Genomic DNA, 13,174 nt, shown 5'->3' on the forward strand with positions numbered 1-13,174 from the left:
CTATAGGTCAGTCCTCTATGTGCACACAGGATGCTTTGGAATGGATCTGAGGAAGAGTCAATCCTTCATTAACAGGGGGACAAGTGGCATGGTCCATCTGACATTACACATCTGTCCAGCCATTCACCAATTTTTAACTGGACATCTCAGAAAGCCTGGAACTGCTGGGCTCAGGCTCCCTTTCACTCCTCCTGAGTGAAATAAATAAAGCCCAAACCTCTGGCACACAAGAGCCTCCAGAATCACCAGATACACAGAGCAGGTCCTTCATTTGCTTCTGACCTTTTCTTTAAATCAAGTGATTGTTTCTTAACTACTTCTTTCTCTGCCATTAGGCTCACGCTGCCATTAAATGCCACCTTTGCTAGCAGTCACCTTTCTTACCTTTCTTGTGACAAACCATCCAGTCACAGGCACAAAGGCACCTAACAATATCATCAGCTGCACTCCAGTTCACATCCTTACATCTATTTTTTTTTAGACTGCCAATAGAGCCTGAAGGGATGAAGCTACTGCAATTGGGCAGTCAAATGTAGATGCATCACAGAAGAACATTTGATGTCCTTTAAATCACTATCATAAGCCAATTTAAATTAAAACTCTTCCCTGGTGAGGGAAGCACTTGCTTAGATTCAGTTTTGCCTTTTTGGACCCTTCTGGGAATACTCTTTCAACGGAACTGCATCCACAAAGCCTGCTTGCACTGCTGCTTTGAATGATTCATAAAGGTGTGCAGGACTTTCTTATGTACAAATAATTATCATTTCCATAAGTCACAAAATAAATGTATGAATATATGAGAAGAGGGACTGAATAATGATGGACACTTGCAACTCATCTCCTTGTGCCAGAAGAGCCACTAAATTTTCTTACTCTGCTCTTGATGTTTCCAGACTTAAAGCCCTTGGGGTACAGACACCCAATGGGAAAAAACCCCAAAACCATAAAACAGAAAAAAAAACCAAAAAATAAACATTTCCTTACAAGATGAGAAGGACTCTCCATATAGAAAATAAAAAACTATACAAAGGAGTAGTTAACACTTTATATTTCCCAACAAATAATAGTGTGTATTTGTCTGTTTGTATATACAAACTATTTTTCATGTTATCTTTCCATTCCTATAAGCAAAAAAAAAGTTCATTATACTAGAAAGAACTGAAGCATCACACAATACCCATGACTTTTCTGTTTAATGCTGTAATGAAAGCTATCCTAAAACATAATAAATATTCCTCAGATGCCACTTCTTTAAATAAAGAGAAGTCATCTTTCCCTACACCAGACTGTGAATGGGGAAATCTGTTTGCAGAGTGGGCTTCACTTCCCAGTGTGGCAGGAAAGGAGTTCCAGAATTCTTCTTCTGAGTAGGAATATTAGCTCTTTGAGTAAGACACAGGTCAGTGCGGAACTACTAACAACTGGAAATTGAAGCCAGGAAAAGCAGGATCACTTTCCCAGCCCGAGACCGGGGCAGCAGGCAGGATCACCAATCCAAACAGCGCAAGCCTCTTTCTGTGAAAGGAAGATAACACCTCTCCACCCTATAGGAGTGCTACAGGGATTAGTGTTTGCAAAAGCCTCTGCACCGCAGAAGTAATTAATATTTATGATGATCAGTCCCATCAAATTTGCATGCTGAAGACATCTAGTTAACATGTGAGTAGCATTTATATGACTGTGGTACTGACACATAAAAAAATGACAGCTTCATAACATTTGTTAATTTTTCCCCAATTAATTTCATTTACTCTAAGGACCTCTTTCTGTCTAAGAGGTGCACAACCCTTTATAAAAGATTAAACCCAATATAATGCTGACTTAATTTATGGACAGCTATTTCTGTGGGTTTTTTCCTTGTTATGATAAGGAATTATCATTCTGCTAACAAATTTGCATTCATCCTCACACATCACTAAGATAATTATGGAAATGAAGAGTACTGGAATCAACCATTCTGTGGTCGTGCAAGGAAAGAGGATAAAGACATTCAGAAGAGGAGACTGAAGCAAAAGGCTTAAAGAACTCATAACGTAAAAGCCCATATATATATTATTCATTCAAAATGTTTATAAACATGGCAATAAATAAAAAATACACCAACATGCAATTGAAAGATGATTCTCAGGAATACAGCAAAGCATAAAGCAAAATAATGAAGATACAAGAAGCCATAAGTACCATTCTGGCCATTTCTAATTCTGACAAATAGTATCAGAGTTAAAGGCTTTGCCGCTTAGACCTGAGGTGACCAAATGACACAGATTATGATCTGCTTGTTTCATACCAGGCTCAAGAGTGTCCGGAAATATGTCCTGTACCCCATGGTACAGGAAAACTGTTTCTTCTCCAAATTTAATTTTGCATTGATATGACAACTCTCATTTAAGTGGTCAGGTTGCACAAAATCCCTCCTCCCAGTGCTGCTCAGTGAGCAGAGCTCACTACGGACAAAGCAGCAAACCCAAAACTGCCTGCACAATGATGCCAGCCCAACTGCAGGAACATTTCCATCCAAAGAGATTGAAGATTTGATCAAAGAGAACTGACCTAAAGGAATCCAAACAATCCCTGAGAAATATTAATAAATCAACTTTTTAGTCCAAGTTCCCCCCTTACACAGTATCCCAACTTCATCCTACTTCACATCTGCAACACCAGAAAAAAAGCAGTATTTATTATCTATAAACTTTTTCTTTCATAGTAGTAAGAAATTTTTAATTTGTGTTTGTGAATCTCCTACATTCTGTAACATGGGCATGCCAAAGTAACTAATTTATTTTAAACTTCACTGTTACCAGTTTCCTTATTTCTCTTTTCTCTTGGTTCCCATTGTAGCTGCTTTTCTATGATACATTATTATCCCCTGCAGATTTCCAGTTAGTCTATGTTTCCTAAGCATTTTAAATTTGATGCAGACATACCAGCCTATGAAAACGTAAGGCTTTAGGTATTTTAATGAACAATAAATAGAAAACTTCAGGAAACATCTTTGTTTCATGTTGGTTGTAAAAACTATTTCATCTTCATTCCAAAATTTTCCCTTGGTTCAGCTGTAGATAAACACTCCCCCCACACACATCCAAAACTTTACATCTTTTTACTGACTTACTGAAAAAAAAAATGGCAACTTGTTTGAAGAACCAGAAATAAATATTACCCTGTACAGTCATGGGGAGGATGATGTGCTTCTCCACTACACCTAAATATGAAACTGTGCAGAAAAACCCAAAATAAACAACAATCAGACGTGCTTGTTCATTCCTTTCTTGGTTAATGACAACATCCACAAATGTAATGATTACAACAAAAGGTAATCAGATATGCACCTAAAGAAAACTTTTTTCCACTGCACTCTCCTTAATCTTAATTTAATCTTTCAGAACTCTAATGATAGATGCTAACTCTAATGATACAATTATCACAAAGCTATCAGTATACCACACAGCTGTACAAGTTTGAAACGCTTAGCAAATATTATCCAAATTAAAAATTTGGTATTCCTTCTCATCTACAGCATTCAGCCCTGCTTGAAAATATCAAATTAAAAAAAAAATCTGCTGAATATTTAGTTCATTATTCACTAGGACAAAATGAAGTGATTAAGTCTGTTTATGAGATTTCTTCCCTCCCATTATCAACTCCTTCAACCACAAAGGCCATGCTCTTTTTCCTTTAGACCATTTTTTTCAACAAAATTTTTAAGTGAATCATGTCTTCATCCATATGTTAAGAAATATTTTGAAAATTTAAATTGTCTGAAACTTAGTGGTTTTTTCTAAATTGTCAACATTATCTGTCAGATACTCACAGTAGGCATTTTCTTATAGGTGCTCTCCATGACAACAATGCAACAAGCCCACAGCCTTAAGACTGAGTTTCCAACATTTTAAAAATAATTACAACTGATACTTTCCATTGTCTCTATCCCCAGTGCCTTTCAGGACTCCTATTAAGATCTCTGTTAAATGAAGAAGTCTGAATAAATAGATTTCTTATTCCATACACATGAAGAGACACAACTTTTCTGGACTACTGTTAAGAGACAGTTCATACAGCCACATTTGAGAAAATTTCAATCAACAAAGATAGCCTTTTAACTGTCCTCTTTTTTAAAAAAAGTGTGTCAAAAAAGTGGAAGAAACTTCATGGTTCTTAAAAAAATGGTAAGGCACTAAAAATTTACTTTAGGCACACAAATATATTTCACTACCAATAATCAAAGTATTGAACTCTACCAGGAGCAAGGAGAAGGGCAGAGAATAAACTGAATGGACATGCTATGGTTTAAAATCAGAGTATACTAATCCTTTCAAAACCAAGAAATTTACCCCAGTACTACCAAAATGATATTATAATCTTTAAATACAGGAGGAAATATTTTTTTTTCTCACAGAATCAGCTTTAATGTTATACAACAATGCAAAGTTTGGTGGAAACAGTAACAGCACTTCTGAAGACCCTACCTAACAATTTAAGTCACCATTCATCAGGCCAAAGTCTCCCAGACCAGCCACATTCCTCAGTAAAACTAAACAGCTCATTATAAACAAGTGGCTCACAAAGGAGTTAATAACTTACCAAGGGACAGAGAATGATCAAGTCACAAAGTTAAATGGAAAAGAAAATAGGGAGACAACAAAAATCAAACTACAGCACAACAGCTTTCATCGCCTGTCAATAATTGGCTCTGCTAGAAAGTTAGCCAGAGGAAAGGCAGGATAGAGCTTTCAGAAGTGGCACAAGGTGTCTATGTGTTAGCAATTACATCTTGTCCTTAATTTCAGTTAATGGCTGTCTAAATTGCTCACAAAAATGTCTGCCTCTTTAAACTCTCGGTGAACATTCTGAAAGTCAGTCAGTTATTTTTAGTGTCATACTTTTGAGACATTTAACTTGATAAGGACTTCAAAATGCCAACCCTCAATGTCTTACTGTAATGGATTATGTTTGAAAACACATGGCTGGGTCATTAACATTACTCAGTACTGGGAAAGCTGTTTATACATGTTATAATAGAAGAATCAAGGATCAGATGTTTTCCTTTTAACATCATTAATTTCACTAAGTCAAAACTTCTTGTTAAAAACATGTCAAGTTTCCACACCTATGATTTTCAAAGGCTTTCTGAATGAAAAAAACAGCAGTCCTTGGCCAGAAAGGGAGAGAGAGGACCTGCTACAGTGAGAATACACATCTGAGATGTACAAAACCCATTTTTAAGTCCCCAGTTTGTTTAATTTATCCGAGGAAGAAAACATTCATTGCTGTAACACATGCTGGAAATGAATAATTATTATTAAATAAACTCCTGCATTGCAAACAGTTCTACATTTTCACTATATTGAACATAATTGATGAAAGCACTTGAATTTTATCTCATTTCCAACAACTGCAGAAATTACTCTTGGGTTGGAATGGTCAAAATGGATTTACATTTTCACCTTCAAAATAATTGATGGGGTTAAAATGGTCAACACAGATGAACATTTTCACTTCTAAAGTAATTGATGCCTCTGAAACAATCCATGCCATCCATGGCCTGATGGCACATGTCACTATAGTCAGTGGGCACTGTGCCATTGATTTAGATGAAATTTTATTCTGAACTCTTTACAATGAGTCTGCTTACTAAAAAAAAACCCAAAACAACAATCCAAAAAAAAAAAAAAAAAAAAAAAAAACCCCAAACAAACAAAAAGCCCATGCACCATATTTTACAAATGCCCGATAAGGAAACTTCCCTGTCTGACCATCCAGGAGCTCCTCTGCCAGCCCCTGAGTTGGGACTTAGAACCTTTTCCAGCTACACCCTCCACACTCACAGAGTCACACCAGGTTTCCCAGAGCAGTCTCAGACTTCTAATGATCCTTAACACCATTTAATCATGGTGCAGTAACGAAAGAACAAATCACAGCTCTACTGGTGCCTCCAAGGTGCAGCCCCAAATAAAAAATCCTGGGCTTTTACACCCGCACAGTCTAAGTGAGTGCAGGCAAGCCTGGAATCATCAGCTCCTGAGTGTCAGTCACCATGGGCACCTGGGACCTTTGTTGTGCCTCCTGCCTGGGGCTCAGGCTCCCGTCCTGCAGAGCTGAACCTGCAGCTCCCCCCCGAGCTGCCTGCACTCCATGGATTCCTCAACACTCCCCCAGATTTCCTTATGCCTATCAGTCAGTCCCATGACAAGGGAAATTAGGAGGATTTACTGTCTGTATGGAGATGATTAGATTAGCACTTTAAGTGCTCTTGCTGGGTGTATCAGAATCCTCCCATGGAGTTTCAAGAAAATCTTTTTTCATAGTCTTAGTGATAAAATCTTGTCAGCAACCCATAATGTTACAAGTTTTATGACTTTTAAATCTTGGATATAGAGTACTCAGCAGGAAAAGCTTACTTTGTAGGTATGCATCAGAAGTCATTGTGTGAGCCTGTGCCTGCCTGAGGGAAAGAACCTGAATGAACCTAATATTTACCCTTGCAGTGCTGATTATATAAAATGTTAAGTTTTGCTGGAAGCCATATTAACTGAAAAAAAAGTAATTATGATCCTTCTGCATGCCTTTGTTGAAGCATCATTTGGGTTTCTGGTTGCTTTTGAAGATTTTAATAGGACATACATTAATAATTGTCCTATATGTGGCTGATTGAGTAAATAACTGAATTTACAGCATTTAAAGCATCAGTTTTGCCTAAGACAGGAATTTTAATTTTGAACTAGTGGTGAACCTGTGATGAAAGCCTCAATAAAACCAAGGAGAATACACTAAAAATATATGCACATAAAATTTGGAAAGAAAGGGAACTATGATCAAGGCATAGAAGAAGAAAGAAATCAAGCAATACATGTGTAGTTCCCAGTCTCATTGTTGATCCTTTTAGTCATTAGTAAATATGTTAGTATTTAGTAAATATATCAGGGATACTAGGAAACTACCAATGTACCTACACTCCCCACAATAAAAAAATGTTTAATTTATTCATAAACAGGTGATGTGATTGTATTCAGACAGACTTGCTGGCAGAGCTCTTTTTCTTAAGAAAAATGTGCACAGAGTTACTGAGAAAAAGGAAAAAACAGGGAATAAATGCACAGAAGCTTCTTGTAACAGGGCCCATAATACCTACTTCACACTCCTCCCCTCAAAACTAATTCAGTGCTGTTCAAGATCTCATATCCTATGATGATAAAGACTGTGAAAGAAATCAGATGTATACATCTTTTTGAGAAACGACAAAATGGAAGGCTTGCACCAAAGGCAGAAAGCTGCTGTGCTGATGTGGCTTTTAAAAGTCTGTGCTATACCAGCACAAGAGTCATAAAGAAAGGAAATGCTGACATGGGGGAGAACAATTAAGAGTGGGAGGAATCGATTAAACCACTGAAGAATGGTGATAGACCGGTCTAAAATAGGATGGAGACTGAGGCAGCAGAAGAGTAAAGGTGGGGTTGTGTGAGTCATACTTCTACAACTCTACTCACTTTACTAAAATATCAAAAACATGTCCAAAACAAACAAAAAACCAAAACCACAGAGGCTTCAGATGCTTCTCAGCAGAAGCAGAAATTCAGCTGGAAGGTGGAAAGAGAGGGATGAGAGCTACTGAGGCCTCCAGCCCAGTGGAGAGCATCACTGAACCCTAGTCTGCTCCATCTGCCATGGGGTCACAAGGTCTGCGTGATTATTTCAGAGCCTATTTTGAACACAAAGCAACAATTAAAATCTTCATTTAAGGAAGTGTCAGCAAATACTTAAAATATTCAAAATAGTGCATTTAAGGTAGAGTGGGTAAATAAGCTGGTTGTGTCAACTAGCATAGGAAGCTTTAGGAACTACAGGCCCAGCTTGCTGTCATCACTGCTGAGTAAGTTAAGAAAAGATCTCATTCTACACCTAGAAATACAAAGCCCCACTCTGAAAGATCAATTCCCTGGGCTAAACAGAAGTCATCACTGTGCCTTTCATATTGATTATTCCAAATATCTGCTGCAAAATTAAACTGTGATTACAGACCAAATGGATAATTTATCTCTTGCTAATTCTAGGCACAAATGTCAGGAGCTGCCAGAGCTCATGCCCATTAATGAACTGCACTGATTTGCATTTCCAGAGCCTGTAAAGCTGCAGGAAGAATAGTAAACCTCTAAGTATAGACATAATTTAGTACAAATTACACTTTACCAGACCTACAGCAGTGGCAACACTACTGAGGACTGTCAGCTTTTGCTACTTGACCTGGCACTTCTGTTTTCTTACTGAAGGAATTTGCATCAAGGGTATTAATTACAGAAATCAGAACACAGTAGGATAATAAATACTGAAGGAAATTCTCAGCTCCCTCAAAGGAGAAAGGAAATAATGGAGGAATTTTTTTCTTTCATTTAATGCCAATTAGTAAAGCATGGTTGAGATTAATCAGAATTGAGACACAATTAAACATCTCTACAATAAATTACTATTATGGTTATTATTAAAAACTTGGCTGTGACTAATAACCAGTGAGACTGATGCTCATTACAACAGATAATGTATAATTAGCTAATATTAGATATTTGAACTACCAAATGGCTGTCATAGATCTCATCTTAAAAGACTGTCACTATATTTTAAAATAATTTAAAAATAATAAAATACTATTATAATGAAGCACAGGATAATGAGTAGGAGAAAAGAACAGGTTCTAAAAAATGGATGAGACATTGCTTGCTAAGTTGACCTTTTAGAAATACCCACTCCTTCACTTATCTTCTAAATGAAAGGCAGGATTATTTTTAATTCCAGCTAATGAGAGCAGATGTAAGTACTCATAATTAAAAGTCACTCACATTTGAGCCAGCTACAGTTTTGCTATTACAACAGAGAGTAACACTTAAGGTTGCATGACAAATACTATTCTACTCCATTATATTCCAAATTCTTAGTTCTTGAATATTTCAATTGCGACATAACTTTTTCCCACAAGACAAAGACCTAATTCTTAAAGAAATATTATAAAAGGAGAGAAGAAAAATCTTCTCAACAAAAGAAGATCCTACCTATTTCAAAGTTTAAGTGCAAAACCACCAACAAGATGTTCTTTTCTGAGCAGAGAAATAAACTTTTTCTACAATACAGGAAAAGATCTTCCATTTCTAAACACATGGAAAACAGCAGAGGATTGAAAGCTGAAAAAAACCCTCATTAAAAAGAAATGCCTATGATGGCTTTATCAAAAATGGTTGTAGAAACATTTTGCCAAAATGTCTGCGTACAGGGCTGAACAGAATTTTTGCTAAGATTTTGAAGAGCACAGCTAAGGAAGACTGCTCTGAACATCTGTGTGTTGCTAACTCCACAAGGAGAAGGAACCCAAAGCTGCACAGAAAATTGGCTGTACTGGCTGCTGTGCAAAGTTGCCCCTTTCCTCAAAGAAAACCAAATCTACTAGTTACAACAGTTATGGAAGAATGGTTGCTGAATGGCATTAAGTATATGTTTATCTGGTAATTTTCTCCTGGATGCTGTTAGGATTCAACAGTTCTGGAGTTGGCTACCTTTATTTCTTACCCAACTGTTTTCTACTCCTTTTGCTGGGTATCAGTGATCACTTTTAAAGGTACTGTCTTGATGTAAGTAAAGTACAATGCCTCAGTTAAAGTAATGGTATTTGATGGACTCAGGTGGACTATCCCTTGCTGCACCGGAAAACATCTTGCTCCAAACACTCCTGAGCAGGGTCTTATATAATTTGGACCTTTCTGCTACAAGTCAGAGCATGTGCAACATATTGGGAGAACAGTAGCTGAGGTTGGTGTTAGCAGAGCTGAGATGCAACTTACAAGTACTTCCAGGGAAACCTGACTTCTAACTTTCATTAGATTAAATTCAAAATCTTAAAATGGTTTTGTACAAGCTTTGTACAAGCTTAGGTTCTCCATATTTTTCCAGCACTTATCCTGTGGGACTAAAAATGACAGGCATCTGCTTTGGTGAAGTTGGCTATACAAGAAGAGTATGGCGACAGGATTTGCATTCTTTCCTTATGGGGAAATGCAGAGTTTCTTTTGAAGGCAAATCATTAAAATACAAAGAAGGACAGCTCTCTTTCTTGGTATAAAACCAGGTATGATTGAGAACCCAGGCTTGGTTCCATTTCACAGTCTAATATAAAAGCTCATTAGCTCAGAGATCTTCAACTGTCCCAAAGAGAGGCAGTTGATAGGGCCCTGCTTCGTTACACCTGTGCTTTCCGAACCACAGAATGGAATTTCCTTTTCAATCTCCTTCTCTACAGCAAGGATGTGGGAGAGGTTATTATCATGTTGCCAAGGGAAATGCACCATCCCGTCATCAAAAGCCAATATTATTGACTGACAGTATTCAGAGAAGGTTATGGCTTGTAAAACCATTCATTGACATTACAGCTGGAACAACAGTGCTCTCTCTTGGAATGAGCCAAGGAGAAATAACAGAAACTGTTACATTTTATATTATTTTTATTTCTACTAAATGCTGTGAAATGCACTTAACTTTTTCCTGGTCTGAACTCCATTTATTTTACTTGAATTGCAAAGGAAAATGTTTCCTGGTTTGAAAAGTGACTGAAAATGAAAGATTAAGTAGTGCTCTTGGCCCTATTTTTCAGTTTCTTTTACCATTTCTACTAGACTTTTAATATGAAAAACATCTTTATTTTTTTATAAGAGCAACTATTCCACTTCAAATAAGTAACTTACAACCCATTTTGGGTTATAGGTACACCATATCCTTAAAAAATAAAGGCACCACAGTGTACTTGTCAGTGCCCCAATGCAAACAGAGCAATGTTTGATTACCTCAGCATGAAAACTAAGAAGTTAGATTTTCTCAGCTATTACACCTTTATCTGAGCTGACCAGCCCATTTCTTTCTAAGTGTAGTATCTTAGTGGTTTTCCAGGCACAGGGAGACTCAACTACTGAATCTGACTTAGAATGTTGAGGAGACTTCAATGTGCATTTAAAGTAGTGTTTCAAAGAAATAAAGATGTGAACCCTGGTATCTGGGCAAAACATTGCTCAATTTCAGCCAAATCTGACTGAGAAATGGGTCTTAAAAGAATAAAATCCCAAAAGAGGGATAAGAATTAGTGAATAGCTGAGCACTGATATTCCATCTGTACTTCCACTGATGAAATAACTGAGCAAGCAAAATCCTCAACCCTTCTACTCGCAAGAATCAGCTGGCTGGTTGTACAACTGCTGCACAGACACTGAAAATATGGGGGGAAAAAAGGAGTTTCTTTTCTGGGCTTGGCCAGGTCAGAAGGACACTTATTTTCTGTGCTGGAAGAACATGCAGGAGAGACACAAACTTTACATCATCAAACTTGATTAATTCCAGTTACCCACCTTTAACTTAGCATCATCACAAACTGACCAAAACTCAACCCAGTCAACTGATTGTATGCACACAAAAGGTGGAAACTTACTTGAGAGAGGGCAAATTTTAAAAGGGATACTCCTCTGAGTGTAACAGTCCATTTTACAACACCCAGTTGAGTGAATGGTGCTGAAAACACACGTTCCCTCTTCATTATCTAAAGGAGCAACTGGAAAGGTGACCTCTTTGCTAGGTGATGCAGCACTGCTCTGAGTACCTGGGTGGCCTCAGGAGATCTCTTCCAAGAGGATCTGCCTAAGGCTATTCTGTGTCCCAGGCATGGATACCACGGCGTCAGCTGAAAATGTGACATATGGCAACTCACTCCTCACAGGTTAAACCTCACGAAGTTGTGGACATTGTCCCAACATTTATTATTAACTAAAATGCCAGGCCTGTGGCTTACACTGGACTTCTGCCAGAACTGTTGTTTGACGGACCTTTAATGTCTCCTGTATCCTTGGAGAAACTAATCATTGTTTTGTTCAAATATATACTTGAAATACAAAATAAAGAGAAGTCTGTTGATGACACACACTTATACAGGAAGGCACAGACTCAAATGAGATGATGAATAAAAACACAGCCTTTAAAATAACAGTTCACTGCTGTAGTCTGCTGGAAAACTATTCAAAACCAACATTGTATTCTAGGTGTTTCTTGAAAATTGCATGGTATATACACAGAACATCTGCTGGCATCTCAGTAATTTGAAGGAAAGGAAGAAGCAACAATAAGCACTTCACAGTACAGCAGATAACACGATAAGCCAAGATTAATAGACAACATTTATGATGAAATGAATTAACTGTACCTTGAAAAACAAGGGCTCCTCAGGAAGGGGGCTGACAGGGAGGGAGGCTGTGCTGCCAGCTGGGCTCATGTCCGTACTCTGAAAGAAAGGCACACAGGAGTTTGCATTTCCAAACAACTTCTATGGACAACTTTGTTACATTTTGGAGGAAGGGGGATGAAAGAGCTTGAAAACAGCACTGGAAATAAAAAAGAATTAGACTGACAACTGCAACCTGTACTTTATTTGCTTATAATTAGTTCAAGTATTTCACTAATGGGTAAGTACTTGCATTTTATTTTGAATTTAATCCCCATTCAAAGACTGAAACACACGCACAAGTACACAAACATGCTGTTCATATTTGTTAATATAGAAAAACCTATTCATCTCAAAAGAAACTATGATATAAAATTTTAAATTATTTTTGTGATGGCTTAACAGTATATTTAGAGGGAAATATTAACAGGAAAGCAATCCATCACAGGAAAATATTACGTTTAATGTTTAAAAAAAGATCCTGTTCACATGAGTCAATATACTTTACAAACAAGCACTAATACAAGAAAATAAACAGTGAAGACCAAAATTATAAATGAAAACAATTCAGTATACTTTGATGGATATGTCAAGTCAAAATGCCTGAAAGATTGACCTAGAACCCCGCTCTCTTCAAATCATATTTCAGTAACTTGTTGCTTAGCAAGGTCATGATTTTTACAGATGTGACAGATGTTAAAGTGTGTGACACTTAACAATATAGAATGGTAGAAGAACATAAAAATATATATAAACAATATCACAGTTGTTTTGGAGAAAACTAGAATAATCCAACATGACCACTAACAAAACAGAATTTAAGAAATTTTTTTAAAAATCAACAAGTTTGCCTGGCCTAGGTGTGCATTCCTTTTCACAACGTACCATTACAATGCAGAATGATCTCATAAATTCAACTTGTGCACTTGACTAATCTGA

The 13,174-nt window shown here is 37.1% G+C and overlaps 1 protein-coding gene across 2 annotated transcripts in view; it reads right to left on the reverse strand.

Moving 5' to 3' along the window:
* CCSER1 (coiled-coil serine rich protein 1) overlaps nt 1-13,174 on the reverse strand; it is a 616,342-nt gene that overhangs the window by 303,717 nt on the left and 299,451 nt on the right. For both annotated transcript variants that reach the window (XM_058025090.1, XM_058025091.1), the window contains exon 7: nt 12,218-12,295. In XM_058025090.1, coding sequence (XP_057881073.1) covers nt 12,218-12,295 — 78 coding nt within the window. The remainder of the gene's footprint in view (nt 1-12,217; nt 12,296-13,174) is intronic.

This window comes from Melospiza georgiana, chromosome 5 (genome assembly GCF_028018845.1).
Source record: "Melospiza georgiana isolate bMelGeo1 chromosome 5, bMelGeo1.pri, whole genome shotgun sequence".
Lineage (NCBI taxonomy): Eukaryota > Metazoa > Chordata > Aves > Passeriformes > Passerellidae > Melospiza > Melospiza georgiana.